This window comes from Helicoverpa armigera, chromosome 7 (assembly GCF_030705265.1).
Source record: "Helicoverpa armigera isolate CAAS_96S chromosome 7, ASM3070526v1, whole genome shotgun sequence".
NCBI lineage: Eukaryota > Metazoa > Arthropoda > Insecta > Lepidoptera > Noctuidae > Helicoverpa > Helicoverpa armigera.
The window spans coordinates 4828295-4852845 of record NC_087126.1 but is presented as its reverse complement, the minus strand read 5'-3'; the positions used below and the strand labels follow the sequence as shown (position 1 = coordinate 4852845).

The window sequence follows — 24551 nt, the reverse complement described above, 5'->3', positions numbered from 1 at the left end:
TAATGATATAAGTACTGCATGTTTATGAATATCAAAATGCGTAAGTCACTCGGATAGTATATGATCGTTTAATATCGGAATATTGCCTCCTACTACAGTTTAATCTGTGTTGACAATATTCCGAGATCCAAGCTAGCTTAATCCCAGTTCACGGATATAGCTCGTCATTGTAACCAAACATGGTACAATACTATAGAATGCTTATATGTATAGTAGATTAGAAACTATGATTTTATTGTTGTAAATGGATTATTTTCAAGAGCCTTAGGTCCTTGACGTGAACTCAAGCTACCCCAATCCCTTATAAAATTAAATAGAGCCTCAATTTATAGGTATTTAATTTTCTTTCCAGTAATTAAAACGAGTTTAAAATATTGTAGTAAAATTTCTTCGATAAAGTTGATTAGGCATTTAAAATTTTACAACGCTCAATGAACTTTATTTGTCTTTTATTAACTTTGGAGTAATAATTCATTATTTAGGTCAAGAGCCCTGATCAATTTCCTCGATCCAAAAACGAATCTTAGATAGCAATTTCCTTCATCAAGTAAAAGGATCCTTAACTTCCTTTAGAACAATGACTTATTTTTATTCATAATTCTATTTTGGTACTTTGAATTATTTCTTTAATGGAGTATTTTTAGAATCATTCTTTTCAAAAGTAAAATTCTGTTGAAAAACAGAATAGACAAAAACGCGCAACTAGGTACGGAAAAAATAGCAAATTTTACGAATGAAATACCGTTTCATAGAACTATCGCTGGGAAAAATAAAGCGCTGAAATAAAGTGATACACAAAGGATTTTTGATCGAAAAATATAGGCTTTTGTCCTCACAGATTAAGCTATGAAGAAACAACGTTGATAATACTGCAGTGGCTTTGTATGAGCGTAATCCGGGATTGTGTGCTTAAACACGTACATACGTACGTAAATCAAATATACATGGACATGCCGCTGGTAGAATCGATAACTGAAACAATGCTGAATGGTTGCACATATTATTAATTATTTATTCATGACTTTAATTGATGAGCTCGATTATACTGATCTTCTCAGGGATTTATAAATTTAGGATTTAGAATTAACGTCAATAGATCAAAACAGTATTAAATTCGCATTATTATGTTGCATACTTATTGTGTATAGCCCTATTTTTTCGATGTTAAATGACATTAAAACGCGTGCAGCAATCATAGTACTTTCTTAATAATTCCCTTAATATAATCGGTGGGATATAAGTAATTATTTTCAATTGACTATGAAGTACTTATTGAAGATTTCTCATCGATTAATCGTTTGTTTACCCACCAATGCTCTTCTGCTTTTATCAGATTGTGCATAAATATTGTCATAGGTTCGGTGTTGCCTAGAAACCTAGAAACATCTTGTTGGCCTATTTCCCACAGATTTTCTAGAACCTTTTTTCATTTCTAAGCATTTGTTATTTTATGTCTGACTGAAAAATTTAATACTGTACGAGCTCAAAGAATGAACTGAATATGAAATTATTTACACTTCAATATTTTCAGTGTTCTTTTTACAGTTCTCTGTGTTTTTGGTTTGAAAGTTTACTTTGGAAGTAAGCATTTTTTATTTAGATTTTGTGGGATTTGTGTAAATTTTAGACGAAATAATGTAGGTAGGTACGTGTGGCATCATAAAGTAGATGTATTAAAGTAGTAACGTGCGATAACAAATCTAAGTTAACTGACCAAATGAATTTATTGTGCCATAACTAGCTGTATTGGTGAATTATGTCTTGCGTCGTCTTGCGGTGGAGATGTCCATTGTCGTACGATACGAGATGAAATAGATTCATATTATTCATGTTTTATTTTATTCTCTTTTTTATTTTTCTTTATTATATTATATCGTTGTAACATCAATCTATAAAATATTGAAAATTTAACTAGCTAAAGAAAGAAAATGTTAAAAAAAGTAAGTAAGCTCCTCATTGATTCTAAAACATAAGTAGCACTGTACTCCAACGAAATAGTTTGTGGTATTGGATATGTAATTTGTTCCCATTCATTTTCTATTTTACGCTACTTCATTAAGTGCGCTTCACCATTTTCACAAAAACACAACACATATACAAAAATAAATAACAATCAACAAATCTCGTATCGTGACACAACGGACACAAACCCAACAGGAACTCTCCGACTCGAGACATGATTTTGATGAAGATTTATGTCACAAATGCTAAATCACACACAACGCATGAACCCAAACAGCCAGTGAGAACTCCAGACTATTTTCGGTCATAATAAATTCGTTCATGAAACGTCTCTGCAACTTTTCAGTGTAAAGTTTCTGAACTCTGACGACAGGTCTATATTTTCGTATCACACTAACTAGCCGAAAGAATAACATTTCTGTCAGTCAAAAACTAATTTCGTAAAAACATTTCGAGTTTTGAGTTCCTCGCGTGATTTGTTGGTACGAAAATAAACGGAAAGTTTCTCAGTTTAATATTACTTCGTCATATTAAATATGAATGTCTGTCAGCATAACGGTTTCGTAATATGAAAAAGTTATACTATGCTTTTCTCAACAGGCTGAGGCAAGACAGTATATTTAATTAAATAAATAAAAATACATTCAATCATTACAACCGACACGACCCTACCAAGCTACATATTTTATGAACATCCAACTCCGCAGTGACTAGAAAAAACAAACAAAAGAAAAACACACATACATCACACAAAAAACAATAATAGGCCTTCGTGTCGTTTTAATACGACGGAATCAAAGCGCCCCCAATCATTAAAGAGCGTATATAAATAAATAACACCAAACTGTGAGTAAATACATGGGGATGTGCCGCCAAGTTAGGAGGACACGTGCAAAAACTGACGGCTGCAAAGCCCTAGCTTTACTGGAAAGGTCACCGATACGCGTGTCAGAATATCATCCCGCACTTAACGGTTTATTCAGAAATTAGGTATAAGTTTATATTTTTAATATTTTTTTGTTTGCTTTTCATTTACGTTAAGATTCAGCTGTTTACCTATTGTTTGAGGTACACAATAACTTAACAAGTTATTGACACTTATCAAATGAAACCTAAAAAATAAGGTCAGTTTTGTGATATAACTTTATTACGAATAGGCTGTAACTGGAATTTGTGCCTCTTGTTTGGCAGTGATACGCGCTTGGGCGCCTTCCAGTAATACATTTTATTAATGGCATTGGCAAGCACGTACTACATTGCACCGTTCGTACTGTCGCGCACAGCACTTCATAGCGTCGTAAATCTCGTCTCGTAAACCTCCCGCCGTCACCCGCCTATCACTAAAATTAAACATTTAATGAGAAAATGAATTACCAGCAGTTATGAAACGGGATGTTACGACCACTACATAAGTTACATATATTTTTATTATCTCAACCGTGAACGTTAGTGCCGTAGCGGTATGTTTCAACGGCTATTTATTTATTAGAACTGACAGCGAATAGTTCATAAATAGCGAAATAATTTTTCCAAAATAAAATTTGCAAACGAGCGTACTTCGTGGACGCGTTGCGCGCACACATACACACTCATAAAAGATTCCGCGAACGCTATAGTGTGCGGGTTGGAAACTTTTGATCCCCTGACATAAATCTCCATCAGAAAATAGGGAGGGCCGTAACCGGCTTAAGCTTAACAGTGACTAGTGGCCCCGAACCTTAGTTTAAATATATTGTAATAATGATAAAATATACTAGTTAATTTAGGACCTTTATTTATTTTGTAGTAAAGAGCTTTTTGTCATAACAACCCACTGTTTGTAATGGGAACGTGCGGGGCTCTCAAATATTGTTTCATATTTCGCCTCTCGTTTGGTCGTTGTTTGGTAAATAGATTTGTATTATTAGAGATGGTAATCCTGTTCCGTTACTTAGGTAATCAGTGTTTGATGTCATCGTGTATTTGTACAGATTTATGAAGCATTGCTGTATGCTTGTCACGGTTGGAGCTTTGATTCATTACGTACGTAATAAATTAATTGGTCAAACAAATCTTAAGTTATTGCCTCTCGCTCATTAACGATGATAAATACTCTATTGTGATAATTATGTACTTAGACATTTTACTGTCTATAACTCTTCATTGATTCTTGAATTGGTTAATTCCTTTTATTTCCATTAAAAATCTTTGCGTGGTAGGACAGCCTTACCTGTAAACATAGCTATCACAAAATAAGTTTCCTAGAATCCAATCTGTGAGGTTTGAATGTAACTCATAGTGTTCACATTTATGACACAGGGAGATAAGAAAAATATGTGAATAGATCTAGCAAAATCAAAGATATTTCGAGAAAATTTTGTGTCAACTTCTGTTTACTTTTTACGATCCGGTATTCAATATTCGTCCTTCATATTGATTATGACCAGGTTTCTTCTTTCGGGATAATTTGCCGTAAAATCTAAGTCCAAGATGATCTCTTTCTCGAGCTTTTAGGATGTAAAAATATAATATACTTGTCCTGATTAATTATAAAACTGACCATCTATTTCTTTTTTGGTCCTTATAGCCTATATAACCAATGTTCTTTCTTGAAGAGTTATTATTTTATTTGGTATTTGATTTTTATATAAAATTCAAAGAAATACTAATAACAACGAAATACATTCATCGATTACGTAGTTACATAATAATATACAGGTATTTCAGATCCTTATGAAACATTATATTAACTGTGCATAATATTAATTTCAGATAATCTTTGAAGTAAGTAGCTCTATTGAATATACATATCAGTTGTAATTAACAGTACATTCACCATCAAAAAGATACGAGATACAAATACAAAACGGGTATCATTTTTCAATTAATTTCGCGGAAGTTATCAGTCGGAAATAATTGAGAGCCAATGAGGAATCAGGGTGCATTTATACTCGGTACAGGATATGAATTGATAATAAATCAACTGCTTAACAGGACGATATTGAAAAGATTGGAAATGAAATCTCTGTTCTCGATGTACAACGCTGGTTTATTTTGAATCACACAATGTTATGTAAGAATGGTATTCTTGAACTTTTATATCAATGTGTCTAAATAAGTGCCTGTTTGATTTTTGATTTTGAAAATGAGTATGGAAAGGGGTTGAAATAGAATTCCGATTTCAATGAAAAAATGCAAAGTTAAAGTTTTTAGTCATCGACCTATTTAAATTCAGTTAAAAAGTATCATTAATGTTTATGATAATGTCATAATATAGTTCATATAATATAGGACATATTGAACAAAAAATCTTGTTTATTGAGTTACTAAACCTCAATATCTGTTGTTATTAATTAGTTATGAAAACAATATTGCTGTGAATTTGTGACTATTTACTATTAATCACGCGAGATTAACGCTTTGACTTCATTAATTTGTTGAAAGATATCGTTTGTTGTAATAGTATTAAAACCAGCTTATCCCGATTGTTTCAATTGATAACATACTATACATTCAATTATTCATATACCTCCATACTACTATTTCTATTAATATATCTATTATACCTATGTAATGATCGACGAATTTAAGACATATAAAAGAATTACGGTGGATTTTATTAACCCATCTATTTTCGATTAGAGATCGAATTTCGACATTATCTATATTATAAGTTATGTCACATTTTAATTTCTAATCACAATACAGCGAATAGATAGCTTAAAGAAGTCCATTGTTAAGGAAGCCATTAATATATAGAACACTAAAAAAATAATACAAAATCTAATACTCTTATTGTTGACAATGAAAACAGATTCAACAAAAAGACCAAAATAATACAAAACAGTTGGTGTTGTAAAAAGTAAACATATTAACCCTACGTTGCATGAGTACACAAACAGGGCAGCTCCCCACAAATCTTTCGTATCAGCGAATATTGTCATTCCCTTGCGGTATATTATTGAACTTAATGGCATCATTTACCGTATTCCGATCTTCAATAGCGACTGTGGTACATTCTCGTTGCCTGATTTTATGGTACAGTACTATAATTTGGAATAAATGGAGCCAGACAATGTTTGTTATTTTCCATATTTTTTTTTGTTTAAAATGTGAAATAATCCAGTCACATATTTTATAATAAAAAGTTTTGTTTTACTTTTCAATCGAAACGGCAGGAATAAAAATTGTTCATTTCTTATTTCACATGTAAGAGAAACATCGTTCGATTTTTAAGAACACTACCTACTTTTGATGTTTTCAAGTTTTGATTTTGATTACCGGAATATTGTTAAAATATTGGCCTAAATTTTTTTGAAATAAAATAGCCACAAATACTTGATTAGTATTAATTATGTCTTTTTCAACTTTTATGTCATTTTACAAATTCAAGCAGTGATTAACCGCCATAATTTTTGATAATCATACGGAACCTATCTTCAAAACGCATCTCAAACTAACCATTTTTATTATATTTTTTATGATTCCCGTCCATTTGACATGTATTGATGCGGTTGTAATGGTTGGAGCATTACTTGCAACTGTTAGTGGCAGGTTGCTACTAAATGGTCACCGTAAAATACTTTCTATGTTTCAATTATCGGCAAAGTGTGATATATCGTTATTCGTTATGGATGGGCTGCACGGGTATCGCTTTTGTCTAGCACCACTATTTATTTTTATGATCGATTTTCACAACTGTGCTTTTTGGTGCACTGTGCTATTATTGTCAGAAACGAAACAATAAAATGAAAATTTTCAACATCCTCGAAAATTGTATTGTGGAGAAATAATGAACATGCCTTTGTTTGCTCGCATTAATATGCATATCATTTTAACGAAAAATTTCCTGTTGGATTGTCGGAAATTCAGACACTTGATGTAATCATAAGTAGTAAATTGTTCAGATATAAGCAAAGTATTGATGCTCAGTTCGAAACACAGTCACTGATCCCTACAAATTGCTACTCGCTTCCATTATTCATATTTAATTTTCAATTATGGTCGTAATTTAAGCATGCTTGGTTGAATTCGTACATGCGGGTATTAAAATTAATATTACCTGTAAATTCGGAAGTTTATTTCAACGTTGACATTCTTAACGGAGACTCAATACTTGAATAATGTTTTGAATGCAAGTTGAGTACTATCTTTGTCTTTGTTACGATAAAGTTTTTTAAGATGCGGTAAATCCTTAGTGACAATTATTTAAGATCGCCCTGGACCCAAAGTCAGCATAAAAATATAGCTTTAAGCGAAAATTGGGTCTTCTTGATAGAACAAATTATGTAGGTTACAGCCACAATCCACAAACATCAAAATTTAGACTGATCACACACCAAACTACTTTAACCCAAAAGTACCACCACAATTTACAAATAGCCACTTAAAAAATCGTGACATCAAAACGAAAACTTAATATCATTTATTTTATTTTACAAGCTTTGCATGATAAATGGAACAGTATCTATAAATAATACGCGCCTAAACTCACATAAACTACTACGGGTATGACAGTCGATGGAAATAAAATGTTTTATAGCCATAACAGGAACGAGCTTGTCGTTCTTAGAATGTTCCTCTTGACTTGCAGTTAAAGATTTACAGCCTTACTTATAAAAATCAACAAATCATCTTCTAAGCATTGTTTTAAGTAATTACTACTTAAAGCCTTAAGTAGTGATTAAATTATTTTGACCTATAAACGTTGCTTAAGCATGTCTTAAGTAATGAACAGATAATGACATAAAAACATACTAATTTCTCAACACTACCGGAATGTTGGTAGCTTAAAAAAATATTTGTCATCAAAACGTTGTGTAATGGCAACAATGGCATCCGTAAAATATAAAATTAAAAAGTTGAGCTGTCAATAAACAGGAAATGAAAAATCAGCTGGTAAGAATCCAGCCATTTTGATAATTAGCGGGTTAAACAAGGGTGTGAGGCTACTTAATTTGACAGCTCATTTAAGACATTGCTAAGAAAATGATTTATTTCAGCCACGTTTATAAGTAAGATTTTTTCTTAAACATCTCTTAAGTATAACTTATTATTTTATAAGTAAGGCTGTTAATGTTTTGTAATTTCAGAAGCCCGAAAATCTTGTGCGAAAATATATTTGCATATTTCGAGAATGTCGGACTTGCAAGCGGTATGTTGTGGCTTTCTGGGCAAGAAATATGAAAATTACATTTTATTTTCTTTAAAAATATCGTGTATATTTTTTTATTATTGTTATCATTTTGTAATACTTTGAATATAAAATGACTCTCTGTAAGTCTCAATAATGTCATGTCATGTGACATTCATACGGGCGATAATAATAATATAATAATAATAAATCATTTGCCCCCTAAATCCCTACCTTACGTCCGCGTCGAACATCAGACCACGTGGGGGGCGGACACGTATACTATCGAAACTTATACGGCTAACAAGGCAAAGGTAACCCATTACAATGGAGACTCGTTCAAAAAGTAAACGTATAGGGCCGCTGCCCGGGGGCGATCGCCGGGGCACACCTGGAGCTGACGCTGGGTGTCACAGCATGCGAACCGTCAGCGGTGAGGAGTTGAACAGGCGGGCTCCCACCGACAAAGATACTACAGCCGACAACAGTGACGATGGTGACAGACATACAGACCGTACAGACACTCCAATAGAACCATTTAGCCCTAGTACCATTTCTTACACACCCTCAAGAGCATCATCACCATCGATACCATCGTCACCTCCCACACACTCATCACCACCTCATACTAGTATGAGATATTATCCACCACTACCAGCTTTGAATGTTGCGCGGGGGGCAAGTGCCTTTTTGCCCGCGTCCACCAAGGCTGGAAAACCAAGAGTTCGCATGAGATGGAGCAAAGAAGTGAATACCTTTATCATGCGAACCAAAGACTATAAAACCACTTGACTGCGCATACAGTGCCCCGACGCTCGCCAAAAGTTAGTGATTTTGCGCGTACTATAAGGCTACGATCAGTACGATCCTTTAGTAGCGACCGTGAACTGACCAATAGTAGCCGCGGATTATGCCGCGTCCCCCCGCCCGCAGTGGTGAGTCGTGTTCTTAGAAGAAATTGGCGAGTGCGCTCTCTAGTGGTTATTTACTTTATGATGCGAACCTACTTTCACATCACCAAATTAGAGACCGACATGACCACTTACCGCCAACAGTTGCATGAACTTTTCACACGACAGTACCCCGAAATTAGTGTCTCAGAACAACGCATTTCAGATCAAAGAAGAACAATAGTTAGGAATAAACTTCTATCCCAAGTAGAAATAGATAAACTGAAGGAAGAAGTGCGGGAACAGCTAGAGACTTTAAGTTATATTTCTATGACAGAAACACACACGGCAACACAAAACACAACACAAGTACAATCACACTCACCTACTCAATCTCACACGAACACAGAATCCCAACCGTACACTCACACACCACCATACTCACAAGGCACACATACATCCACACAAACTGAAAACATTACCATAACGCTAGAAAACGATATCGACACGCTAGAAAATTTCCATCAAAATCAGTTATCAGACACGTACATCCAAGAAATACACGAAAAACTTAAAACTGCTTTAACACAGTACTCGGGGATGGACCCAGCAGTTCGTCCAAAGCTACCTAAACTTAAATACACACCAAAACTGACTCACTTAGTACGTATATTTAATACTGTCATACTACAACAATACATAGATGAAAACATGACAATTATAGACGTACACACACTGATATACTGCACAGCGTTAGTCATATCCGAAGAACTTAATTATAAAATTACAGAATACACTGGCAACACAAGACCAAGGACAGTAAATAAACCACCATGGCAACAAAGACTCGAAAGAGATATCGAAAAATTACGAGCCGACTGCGGTAGACTAACGCAATATATAAACAACAATAGATCTAATAGAGTAGTTAAAAGAGTCGAAGCTATTTTCAAGAACATGACCACACACACTAGACACGAGAACGACAACAGAAAACCTGAGGAGTTCTTAGACACATTAAAACAGAAGCTCGCACTAAAAGTCCATAGGCTAAGGAGATACAATAAAGCACAAGAGCGCAAACGAGATAACACCATGTTTGCTACTAACGAAAAGAACTTCTACAGAAACTTACACAAATCACAAATACACACAACAACTGACATCAACACTAACACACAATTGCCCACAACAGAACAATTAGAATCATTTTGGGCTGGTATTTGGGAAGATCAGGTTCAACATAACGATAAAGCTAGGTGGATTACTGAGGAAACAACCAAATGGAATGCACTAGAAGAAATGGAATTCACAAACATTTCGGAATCAGATATTAATTACACTACATCTAAATTACACAACTGGAAATCGCCTGGTATTGACAAAATACACAATTACTGGTACAAAAAATTTGACTCACTACACAAAATTATCGCAAAAAACTTCACAGATATAGTCCTAGGAAAACAAAACATACCTGATTTCATCGCAACCGGAATAACGTATATGTTACCAAAGGCTCAATACTCACCTCAACCTTCCCAATACAGACCAATCACATGTCTTCCCACAATATACAAAATACTCACCTCCGTACTCACAAATAAAATCAACAAACACATTGAACACCATCACATTATAGCAGAGGAACAGAAAGGGTGTAGAAGAGGCCACATGGGATGTAAGGAACAATTAATTATAGACTCAGTAATACACAAACACGCTACCACCAAAAATAGAAATCTGCACTGTACATACATAGACTACAAAAAAGCTTTTGATAGTATCCCACATACATGGTTAATCCAAATATTACACATTTACAAAATAAACCCTAAAATAATAGACTTCCTCCATCACATCATGGCCCGCTGGAAAACAACATTACACTTACATTACAACAACGACACTATCACAACACGACAAATATCTATTAGAAAAGGTATTTATCAGGGCGACTCCCTGAGTCCATTATGGTTCTGCCTAGCGCTGAACCCCTTGTCCAACCTACTCAACAACTGTCAAGCCGGATACCCTCTTAAACACACCACAACAGACGAAATCACAATATCACACCTCATCTACATGGATGACATTAAACTATACACAAAAACAGAGAAAGAAATGAAACAATTAATAGACATCACCACAGAATTCAGTACAGACATCAACATGCAATTTGGACTGGACAAATGCAAAACACTTCACATAATTAGGGGCAAAGTAAAACCAGGAGACTACACCGTTAACACTTCAGACACAATTGCAGCTATGGAACCAACAGATCTGTACAAATACCTAGGCTACAAACAACTCAAAGGATTGGACCATACCTCTATTAAAAACACATTAATTACAGAGTATAAACGGAGAGTGACCGCAATATGCAAAAAACAACTCTCTGGAAAACATCTCATCAAAGCATTGAACACCTATGCAATTCCTATATTGACCTACTCGTTTGGAATTATAAAATGGTCCAAAACTGACATACAACAAATAGAACGAACAACACGCACCACACTCACCAAACACAATAATCTACACCCGAAATCCGCAATAGAGCGACTCACCATCAAACGCCAAAACGGAGGGAGAGGCTTAATAGACATCAACTATCTATGGCAGAAACAAATTCATAGGCTAAAAGCATTCTTCCACACAAAATCACACACCAGTATCATCCATAAATCGGTTACACTAAATGATCACAACTACACTCCACTCAACTTACACGAACAAACAGACACACAACACAACAACACTACTGACCCACAAATACAAAAAATAGAGGACTGGAAGAAGAAAGTTCTGCACGGGCGACACCCACACGACCTGGAACAACCACACATAGACACGATAGCCTCTAATAAGTGGCTAAAAATCGGTAACCTGTTCCCAGAAACCGAAGGATTTATCATAGCAATCCAAGATCAGATAATCAACACTAAAAACTACAGAAAGTACATAATAAAAGACCCCACAGCCACCAACGATAAATGCCGCAAATGTCACACACAACCGGAGACCATACAGCACATCACAGGGGCATGCACAACACTCACACAGACAGACTACACTCACAGACACAACCAGGTCGCAAACATCATTCACCAAAAGCTAGCACTCAAACACAGACTCATACAAGACACAAACACACCATACTACAAATACACACCACAAACAGTTCTAGAAAACAATACACATAAACTTTATTACGATCGCGCAATACTAACAGATAGAACTGTCCACTATAATAGACCAGATATAACCCTTCAGGATAAAATAAACAAAGTCACCTACCTTATAGATATTGCAGTACCCAACACTCATAACTTACAAAAAACAATAGTAGAAAAAATAAGCAAATATGAAGAACTTAAAGAAGAGGTCACAAGAATTTGGAGACAAGATAAAGTATACGTAGTGCCAATAGTCGTCTCCACCACGGGTGTCATACCTAATCACCTCCACCACAGCCTCAAACTAATAGAACTTAAAGACTCCACCTACATTTTACTACAAAAAGCCGCAATCCTCAACACGTGTCGCATAGTACGAAAGTTCATGCAATTGGACGAACATGGCATAACACCTCAACACACACAATAAACACACACATACACACTACACGCTGCATTTACTTGGCACCCGCCCGTAAATGTAGTCGAAACTAGCCAAAAGGCTAAGAAACAGAAATGTTTACCCCAAAATAAATCATTTATTTGCTTTTTAAACATGGTATTTTTGGTGTTACATAACATATAAAGGTACAAGCATGTTTAGCTATGTTATAGCATGCAAAAATTTCAAACTTAAAACTAACTCTATCATATAAATAACCTATCTGAGATCAAAATTTCTTTCAAGAAATTCACTAACACTATAAAAGCTACATTTGACTAGCCATTCATGTAGTTGTGCCTTCAGAGCTCTTACATTTAATAATTTTAGACGCCTGGGAATTTTATTATAAATACGTACACACATTGCAAGGCAGTTTTTATTATACTTTGTGAGTCTAGGTAGGTCATCAAGAACTAGCGTGTATGGATCACGTCTGCTCCGCTGTAAAACCTCATTTGCTGACTTAAACAATTTTTTGTTTTTTGTTACAAACATACAAATTTCATAGATATAAAGTGATGGCAGTGGTAACAAACCAAGCTTTTTAAATACTGGTCGACATGAGTCGTCAGGTTGCATCCCCCAGATTGATCTTATGCACTTTTTTTGTGCAATAAATGCACGATTCATGTCGGTGCTATTACCCCACACGATAAGTCCATAGCGCAGCAATGATTCAACGTAAGCATGATAAGACATGATTGCCGTTTTGATGTTTGTTACACGTTTCACTATTTTTAAAGCGTATACAAATTTATTGATTTTGGTACTTAGATTATCTACGTGTTCTTTCCAGTTTATATTGTTATCTATTATAACGCCTAAGAATCGCGTATGTGTAACTTCTTTGATGCTAGGTATGTTAAGATTGATGTTATTTTTGTAATTGTTACATTGGTTAAATTGAATGAAGACAGATTTCTCTAAGTTTATTTTCAAGCAGTTTATATTTAGCCAAGTTAGTAATGAGTCTATTGTATTATTAATTTCAACCTCATAATTAATAATTAAGTAATAACCAAACGATTCCGTTTTCAATGTGTTCATTAAAATTTTATAACATGAAACAATTAATGTTAAATGTTGACACAAGACTGTGCTTTTAAAATATTAATAAGGGACATTTAATGACCCGGTATAAAAATTGTGCCTGAGTTAAAAGTGATGCATCATCTTGACAAAAATGACTATCACTGAAAACTAAATTATGTGTGTACTAAGATCATAACTTTTGTTGTTTCTAATGAGTGCTGTTAAACCATTCCCATATAATAAGTTTGGCAATATTCTTGACAAAATACTGCTAGACTACTTACTTATTGACAAAAGGCTTCCAAATGCTTAGTATGTCTATGATTCTTGAAACTGAAGAACGTAGATTATATTATAGGCTAATAATATGGGCAAGCGTCACTGTGAGTTATAGCTCAATATTCACCAGGTTTTAAAGTCAAAGTTCACAATAATATAAGTTGGCTTGCTTTCGCGTAGGAACATTAAATCGGCCATTTTCCTCTGAGCTGATTCTCACAGCTTGGACGGCAATAAACAGCTGATGCATTTTATGTTCGCCTTTCATATTCAAAACAGGATCAAAATATGAATGCATAGAATGATTTACCAATAAAATTTTGTGTACTTTATATTACGCTATATATTTTATAACTCCTGCACACGATGTTGACACTTCTGAGCTTTTGAGATCATTTGATAGTATTGAATATTCTAGTGTATTGTGTATTGCGATGAATAATTTTCCCTTATTATCTACCCTAAAAGTGTTCGACTTAGACCCCATTACATAATAAGCTCAACATTAAAACCTTTCCCGTTACTCCCTTTTATTTTTATATCATAAGGGAAAAGAAAAGAAATCCATCCCTATCTGGATAAAATCTCTTTGAAAGAAACTCAAACAATTCGAAACACCTCAAGACATTACCGTGGGGCCCCTAAATTTGCGTGTACAGGCAAAACGCGTAATGTCGGGGTGAGCCCGCCAAAATCGTATTTAAATTCACCGATCCCGACACGAGATAAGCGAAATCATGAGTTAGGTTGGAAGGGTTATAGAATCCTGCTGCGTGAGGCCGCATAATTCCGTTTCCAGTGGGGTGTCCACGCCTTTGCTGTTGACGGAGATATCTCGATCTTGAATGGGAAGCCTCTTTAGAGTGTTTAGCTGGGAAAATTTTCTTTAAAACGTTTGCAAATACAGAGGTCTTATCGCGAGATCTGAGAATTTGTTTGCTTGTTACTGATGTATTGAGCTTTGAATAAAGAATTATTGCTGTCGTCAGAATTTCTATGACGGCCGGCATAAAAATATTGTTCGATTATTGTCATTCCAATAAATAAAAGCTTGTAAAGAATTTTTTTTTTCTATCTCAAGCTTTCTGAATTATTTGTATACAACAAAATGTTAATGTAGGTACACCTATCATCTTTGGGATTTAGGAAAAAAATTAAGTCCTGTAAAAAATATAGCTACGCACTGTTATTTTTTATACAATTTATTCGAGGATTCCAAAATGAATTTAAGATAATCATAATGGTTATGACTGTCGCCCTTAATTTCACATCTAATTATTTATAATTCCAAAAACGAGCATTTTAAAGCTTTATTACAGCTGAAACAGGGTTTTCAGATAAGGGTATACTCGACTATACTTAGCGCCAACAATTAAGTATCCCCTGATTTAATTAAACAACCAACAATTTATTTTTACTTGTCAGATTTTATTTTCCTTTTTTATCCGGCGGCTCGACCGTAATTTAGGTACCCTAATCCCGCGCTACAGGGTACCAGAAGGGGTGAAAGAGAAAAAGTAAGGGTGATTAAAGATAAACAACGGTTCGGTGCCAACGTGAGGCCTAGCACGGTTAGGATAATTTGCAATTGTATAATTATCTATGACGGTAAATTAAATGAGAGTTTTATGCGTTTCCGAGACGACGGCCGAGATTTATGTCGGTGAGATTACGGCTTAATTATCGATTTGTTCCCATGTTCTTCTCGTTAAGTTCTGTTTAAGAGACCATTTTCAATGTTAATGTCTTTACTTTCATAATTCCAATGTATCCGAGCATTAAACATTAAAACAGAGTGTCAAAATGTACATTTTTAAATAATAAATTGAAAATAATATTTAAGCTTGACCCGAATTTGTATTCACCTGACCTGCCATAAACTACGCGTTCCATAAAAGATATCAAAGATAATTCCGGGCAACATAAAAAAAATCCTTTCAATATTTACAACATCGGAAGCGATGTGAATTATGTATTCGTTTAGTCCGATCCGGACCTCGGGATCTCTGACCTAGCTATAAGACAACGCTTTCTTTATGGCCACAGTTTTTCTTTATGAAATGACGTCATTTTTCCGCCAGCATAATCCCTGCAAAATGGGGTTATTACTGAATTGCTCGTGCTTTCGCGTCACCTTCCCTAGAAATGGGCTTTGTTTGACTTCCACGGAATAATCCTATTATTGACTTACTGACCCACATTCTGCGCATTGTTTCTGGTTTCATTGAAAATTCCGAATATTTGACCTACATATTTTTGCATGCATTTCCCAAAACTATTAATGTAATTTGCGGTTACAAAATGATAAAGAATTATTTGTTTATCCTATATTCTCTTATAACAAAACACACGCACACACACACAAAGCTTTGTTTGTACTGACTATGAAGCAGTCTATTTAGCTCCACGCAGAAGTTTCAATAACTTAATTATGTCTACATAAACTTTGAAATTTGTTAAGTCTGTATATTACTAAGCCAGTTGTCTGAAATATTACTTCTGGCAGCAGATGAAAGTTTGTTATTAAATTTCATGAGATTAGATATTGGTTTTCTTTTCACGAAGAACAGTCTAACGTTATATTAATTAAAGGCATTTCTTTTTGACAACTGTATTAAGTAACATGACAAGACATTTTCCAAGAATCCCATAAAATTGGACCAGTTATTACTCATGGGAAAACACAAAAAGAAGGGACAAAAACACAAACATTTTCATAAATATCTCTTTGTGAACATTTCATCAAGACGCACCGATTCCTCGAGAGAATAAGCTCTATGAATATTTTGAGGTATACGAATTTGGGTTGTAACCACTGAAGATATTTCATATTCTTACAGTGTACACTTGTATAACCACCTTTATATCTAACCCAGCTAAATAATATTGTGGTTGCATTATTTTTGTAAAGACGTAGGATTACTCGGGTGTTCCCTCTCTGAGGTTTGTCTTTTGTTCTTGTTAGAGAGGATTTATTCGCGTATTAGACTCCGACGTTCTATTTTTAAGTAGAGATTTTGCGTTCCGTATATTTTTTATTTGATGGCCGCTTTTCATTCTATTTTTAAAAGCTTTTATTAAATTCTTTGCTCGCCTCCCGAAAAGTTTTGAATTAATGAAAATTATACGAGTAATTAGCTGAAAATGAATAGTTTCGTAGTTTTGGGTTATTTTGGGTTATCTCGCTACTTCCAACGAACAGTACCGTGTTGGTAAAAATAAATTACCCATTTCATTAGACTTTAAAATAGAAATGTATTGTATGACACAACTCTAGCTTACATTTTCACTAAAACAGTCATGATGAAACAAAGCGCTTTTATAAATTCCTCATCCAATAATAGCGTTTAAAAATCTAAAAATAAACTCCTAACAGTCTCACTGCACTCATTCACTAGTTTATTGAAATCGTTTGATCTCGATGCGCGATAGAATTTTAAAAGTGTGCATTTTTTGCCCGTTTCGATAGACCACGCAGTGCGGTTGATATTAGATACGTTTGGACATGCATATTGGTTATTTTCAAAAGCCATTAATATAGATAGCGATGTGAAGTGGCACTTCGTTGTTTTAGCATACTATATGCGCTATACGCTTTACTAAAGTAATGTCACGTTGCACCAAAGAACTTACTATACCTACTACATTTTCATGTTTTTTTTTTTTCGTATAAGGTAATTTCCGTGGAAGTTTGTCACACCGTATCAAATAATATAAACTCATATCATAAGTATATAGGTATTATATACTTATGATACTTACTAGATACTACTAAGTTGTATATAAGTTTAAAATAGCAATGCAAAATTTAAATTCCTATACTCCCGAATAAATTATCCAATCGATCAACCATTGTAACACAAGCTCACGTATGTTATTCGATTATTCGTAAACATTTCGGAACTAACAACGTTTGAAACAAACACATTAATTATCAATCAAATCCTCACTATTTCAGGCATATTAATTAGGTTAAATTAATGCTAAATGACGTTGTGGCCGAATTAACAAACGTTAGTCTTCAATTTGCTTGTATAATTAGTAGGGAGTATTTGTTTTAGGTTTTCAGTTATATTTTGTTGTTTATTTTAGTCTGGTAGCTGTGTGAAAGTTTGTAACCGATCAAAAAATAACTAAACTGGTAATTTTAACTCTATCCTTGACGTTGTTGAATTTCGTATTTAAAGGAGAATTCTGTGAGAGAATGAAGATTTTTTGAAAATAAATATACAAGTTTCACGCGTGATGATCTCGAAAGTTATCCTATCACTATGAAAATGAACCAAAATATTCGACTTATTTATCATTGCAAATGAAATAGAAAAACCTCATTTTTTGAGATGCCAATATCGTCAAGATTTTAATAAATCAAAATTCAAATTAAAGTACATTATTCTTATTTTCTGTTCCTCAATCACTAAATACCGGATGACAACGGTACTTTGCTCAAAGGAAACCTACAGCGCGGAAAAGGACATAGGCAATTTTGATCTCGATTCAATCTAGGGTCCCCTGTTGACCCTGTAGTGTAGAATGACTTTAGAAAACCGTTGTTTAGAATAAGAACTATATTTCGAATGACTTGACTAAACTCAGTTTTTTGTAAAAAATAAGTATCGTAACATAATTTGTCATTTCGTCCGAGTAATCAAGAATTATTGACGAAACCATGAGTTGAAGTCGGTTTATATTAAACAATGTTTATTATTTCCTATATAGATGATCATCTATTATTATAACAACTTTGTAAGTCATTTAAATTCGTGTACGAGCCGTGTCCGGTTGAATTTATATCGTAAAAAATGATTTTTTGATTGGACCTGCTATAATGGAGTTTGTAAGGAGGGTGGAATTGTATAGAGATGATAATACCATATCGTGATACAAATTTTAATGTAAGTATTGGAAGCTATCTCATGAAATTGTCTCTTGATGTGTTATTCTTGTTAGATTATTATACCAAATAATAAACACAATTTCATGTATTTATATCGCTTAAAAATATTTAAAAATGTATCAAATGTGTAATTAAATAAATGAAAAAACTCTGTAGATGGTTATGAAATTAACGTAAAAATTAAATACAGAAATCATACAGAAATGATATATTTATTATTTTGATATCTGAGTCTTGTTTACTTTATTTTTATCATTGTTTGAAAAAATGGTTAATCTTAGACCAACATTGTAATTAACTCATCCGTTTACTTCCACACACTTGCTACAACTAACACACCAGCAACAACTCTATACAGTTCTAGCGGACGATCGTTAGGTCATCGCAAGCAAGTGGGACGTCCCACTGACGGGATGACTACACATGTTATTGACCCTGCCCTATTGTTAACGCCATATGGCCACCGAAATTACCTCGTGCCCTCTCAGAAATTAGCTAAAACCTCCTCAAAAACATACCTTTCTAGTGTTGAAAATATCCAAAAAGCAATTTTCAAGTTTTCGCTCCTTTTTTATTTGTTTTGTTTGACCGGTCTTAATTTATGGGTTCGCGTATGGTACCTATGTGTTTTTTGATATTCAAATAAGACAGCAGTTTATATAGATCAACCTTGTGAATCTGAAGGTGATTCAAACTCGAGTTTTAATACGATTCTAAGAAAACAAACCTGTTAAGACCCCCGTTCAAAGGAGAAAATTATGAAGGCTAGATGAATTTTAATCAAATATTATTCCATGAGCGTGTTAGGAATATTTGTGAAAGTAATTTCACCGTAAATATTTAACATGAGCAAAAAAATAAGAACAACATTTTTTCCCAATGTTTACATGTTTACGTACGCATGCCCCTCCCGGGAATCAAATAGGGAATAAATCACGTGCGATGTCTACAAGGGGCTGAGCAATAAAAACTGTTGTCCAATTCCGAAATTCCTACAGGAAACGAGAAAGGCTTAAGAATTTGTTAAAACGATGCATATGATATATTAGGTAACATAAAAAACACATATCAATGAAATATTGAAAACGTGCTTCATTTAACCGTAGTAAATATAGGTAGGTACACGCAATCAAATCAAATCAAATCTCTTTATTCTCAGGCTGCATAGGCTGCAATACCAGTATAGGCTGATATGTTCTCACCTTAACTCACTAACGTGTGAAAACACAGATCGACGCACAGCCATCAAAACCTAGGCCTAACATATGGTTGAAATGACTTTTTTTTCAAACTACTTTGGTGTAATGGCTTGGAATTACGTTCAACACAAGAGGTCAATTATCATTCGATAGACAAGGGTGGACGTGATAAAAACAGATCTCCTAACACGTAATTACATAATTGTGCGCCCTCGCCGCCGACGGGTAACGACGCCACACGAATATGGGCTAGCCGAGACCGAAAAATAAAATTATACAGCGCTATGTTAGTGGGGACATGACTACAATATTTTTGAATGTTTTGTATTTTTTCTCGAATAAAAAATATACGGAGAAAATTTCATAAAAGCATGGAGATAGTTAAATATTTATCAGTTCTTAATCGTTTGTTAATTAATAGATCACTTCTATACTACAATAAAGCTTAGGCTTAACCTTACAAAGGAGGATTATGTATTCCGAATTAATATTAATTTCTACGAAATCTTACTCTGCCTAGCACAGAAATTATACTTTATAAACCAAAGATTTCATATTTTGAGTCTTTAAACCTCAAATTCTAAGAAATCGTTGCTACCTAAAACATAATCCTTGAAGCAATTTCCTTTTTAGTATTGTAGGTATTTACTCCGGAAAAATAAATTAGGCACGAGCAACTGTTGGCATAGATTAATGTGACAGTAAAATATTAATAAGCTATTATAATTCTTTAGGTTTAATTTTAAGATACGTAAATAAAACAGTTGGGTGTCAAAATCAAAATTAATAGCTTTATGAAATCACTTCGCCACACCTGAGTCGCACTTTTTTTTTCAAAGTCACTAACAAAAGTATTGACAAATAGGCGTATAAATCATTTTTATTGCTTCGATTGCGTAAAGATCACACTATGTAATAGAGTCAATGTTTGTTTAATATATCTTATAACATTATGAAACAGATTATTTATAACTAAACATTAGTCATTATTTTTAATCATATTTGGTACTTAATATTACACCAACACTGTTTTTTAACAAAAAAATGTTTGGCAAAACACACAGTTTATAATAATTTTTCATTTTAGGCATTTTGTTGTAGATATTTTGTTTTCGTTTCATATCATAGAAACAGTCGTATCCACACTAGTGACACACGCAGTGACGCGCAAAGATAGAACAGAAAGGGCCGAAAACAAGTTTTAATAAGAAGTAAAATATTTTCTGTACCGGAATCGTTAATAACTGTAAGTTGCGGTCGAAGTCAGCCGGGCCGAACTGACAATTCCCTTTTAATTTGAAAGCCTGAGCAGGATTGGGGCTAACAAGACGCCGCCTAATTATAGCTTAGCCAAAGAACAAACAAGATCCAAAGCCGATTTAGGATTGTTATAACGCCATATGTTATAAAGTAATTCGCGTGATTATTGACGTGAAACAAGCAGTTTGATATTAAATAAATTATTAATTTATAAGTTGTGCAATGAAATTTGACAGCATAAATATGGATTTTGTTGAACAAAGCAGTTATTGAAGTTTGTCTGACTAAATATTAAATTGGAAATAAACAAGACTTGAATGAGATACGTTGATAATCAATAGATTCTGAAAACGAATTTCTTGTTCAAGGGTTGGGATTGGAGAAAGATGTAATACCGTGTATTGGCTACAACAGAAGTTTGCTATCAAATAATTTTGTCTGAAACTAATGATGTGCTGAACTAATAACCAGTAAGACAAACAAGTAAACATGAACAGACATGTTAGCAATAGCCCCCGGTGAGTGTGTCTGAAAGTCAATGTTGCTAGCCTCACCTTGTCTGGTAAACTTTCTAGATACTTCTAAGATACATGAAGGAATTCCAGTTTTAATAGGTAGTTAGACAGTTGTCATGTTATTTCTTTTGACATCAAAACTACGGCAATTACAAACGTTGTAATGGAGGGTAACGATATTGCCCAGTAAATCATCAAAGACATCCTCCAGAATATTTTCAATAATTCGACCTAATGAGAATTGGTCCTCGTCATAATCTAACCTCCATAGTAGTTAAGGAATAAATAAAAAGAATAAAAAAGTACATGAGATTAGTAGGGGCTGGGTACCACGAAGACTTATCGTTAGGCTGTTGTGCGATAGACAGCTGACTATTTGCGAAGGCTGCCAAAAATCTTCAATATTAGGGTGAATATTCTAATAAGATGAATGTTCGATCATCGCCTTGACTGACCGTTTGAAGAAAAGAGCTTGACAATCAATCAATGCTGATCTATAAAGGTACATACTCTTGAGTGAGTGGCGTTATGACCGGTATCTTTCATAACTTGATACATAATGCAGATACCAAAATACTAAACAATTATTACTACAAATAAACAGTGAAACCAAAACCGATGTTGAACTCAATAAATTATAATCCAACCACCGTGGCACAATAAACTGTATACAAGATTCTGAATTCATTATAGAGTTTCAAACTAAAATTACCCTTCTCTCTATTGGTGATAGTTAGCTCACGATCTATCCTTGTGTTATGCATATTAATAAGCTTAGATGTTATTAAGGGGATGTGTTATAGTATCCTTGCTTGGTCTTCAGTGTTGTCTTCGTAGACGGATCATGAATTAGTCTGCTTGATTTAGGCTGCGGGGTCTTAAGGTCCAATATTAATTATTGCTGTTATGAATTAGAAATGACGTGTGATTTTCGTATATTAGCTTGATAACTTCATAGCTTAGTTTTTGGAGTTTTGTTCAAGGTACAAAACATTCATGTCGTTTTTATGATTTTCTTGCTTTATATAATATGCATTAACTTTAATATCTGTTCCTATCCTGAATTTAGTTGAACCTGTCTTGGAGAATTTACTAGGTAGCGGTTCATGTTTTCTTAGATTCAGAGATTAGGTTGTGAATCGGGAATGAGATCCTCTGGCAACATTTCAAAGCAATGTTTCGCCTTGATTTAGCATTCATGTTCATCCTGATATACTAGATTTCTCTCTCTTCTGCTTTATAATGTATGTTCCTTTCATAATTATAAAATATTATGACCAAATTATGATATTTAGTTCATCAATTGTCAGTCACATGATTACTTGGAGTTTACAACTAAGTAATCAACCACATCACTAATGACTATATCGAGTAACAAGAAACTGCTGAAACTTAAGTCTTATTAGAATACTCGTTTTACATCACTGCCGCTAAGACACTACATATAAATTGTGACGTCTTCCCAGAAATGAACAACAATTATGATAATTATCACGCCTTCACTATTCTGGTATTCTACACGGCCATAACAATAATTAAGACCGTAAAAAGCGTTATCTACAAAACCAGTAATGTTCAAACAAAATACTGTCGCTCTCAACCTCTTGATTTCGATTTACGATGTCTAACCACTGGACAAGGGCCAAATTACTTTTGCCGCTTACAAACCATAATATGAACACAATTTCTTTATAGCTGAAGGACAATTGGAACTAACTCGATTCAACAATTTGTCTTTTTTGTCAAAGTGAATCTCGTCTGTTCGAAGTAAACTATCAAGTTCTCACAGCCCATTACAGTAGGTATTCGAAGGAGGAAGCAACGGGATTCCTCTAAAATTTAATGAATTATAATTATAAACAATTACTGGCTGATTTAATGAATGGATGGAATAAGGTAAAATATTTTAGAAGGAGACGAGATTATTGTACTTTAATGGCGTGAGAAGAGGAGGTGAGATAGACAACGCCTACGTGGTTTCTTTGATTGCATGATTCGGCGAGCGATAAAAATCGCCGGTCTTATTCGTCAGTCTTTTTTTAATTAGTGAGGGGTCCGACATGAGAACCGAGGTGGCGGCCATTGTATGCTGAATGAGTACGACATTTACAAATGACTGGACTAGTCCGACATGGACATTGAGAAGGACACGGATGTTTACAAAGAAATGTCGGAAGGCTCACTCATCGTTTTTGTTGTTTTTTTAAGAATCGATGTTCGTTCTTATACGAGGCAATCTGATAAGAATTTGTATTCATGGAGCGAGGTAAATAAAACCCATATTTTTCATGTGAAGAGAAATAGCTTGTTGTTTAAGAATATTTCAAACTAATGAATTTCTCAAAAGGAATCCTTTCTCCCAAAATCCCGGCTAAAAGAATTGGAAAACCTACTTCTTAACATTATTACAACTATTCGTTTCTGATCATTAAAGAGCCAAGGTCGTTTTATTCTGTTTTATGAATTTGATACTTATCTTATGATCATGAACGGATTAATATCTTATGATAAGTAATAAAACAAGGACATCATCATACAAAAAAATACATCCTCACGAACTTTAAAGACTTCACTCAGTTCAGAAAAAATGCTTTCCTCACCATAAAATCTTAAAGCATGGTTATTAAACTTGAAAGTTATTAAGTAGCAAGCGATTACACCTTCATGCTAAACCCGTTTTATGTTTTACACTGTTATTTTTTATTCCGTTTCGCTCAGCTCGTGTGAATTATGTCAGTTAACTTTCGACATTAGATGCATCATTATTAAATTGTTCAC

General features: G+C 34.1%; 2 protein-coding genes across 2 annotated transcripts in view; one reads left to right on the top strand and one right to left on the bottom strand.

Annotated features, from left to right (window-relative positions):
- Window positions 1–24551, bottom strand: part of LOC110370303 (toll-like receptor 6) — a 103796-nt gene that overhangs the window by 13936 nt on the left and 65309 nt on the right. The gene's annotated exons all lie outside the window — the stretch shown is intronic.
- LOC135117143 (uncharacterized) lies at window positions 8402–12576 on the top strand. Its single transcript, XM_064035614.1, has 2 exons — window positions 8402–8836; window positions 9070–12576. Exons 1-2 carry the CDS (start codon window positions 8402–8404, stop codon window positions 12574–12576), a joined length of 3942 nt encoding a protein of 1313 aa, XP_063891684.1.

Bases quoted from the DNA above. Each gene is read 5' to 3' on its own strand.
- LOC135117143 (XM_064035614.1), top strand. From the start codon at position 8,402: ATGGAGACTCGTTCAAAAAGTAAACGTATAGGGCCGCTGCCCGGGGGC. The intron at 8,837-9,069 runs ATGCGAACCAAA...ATTTACTTTATG, and splicing joins AAGAAGTGAATACCTTTATC to ATGCGAACCTACTTTCACAT.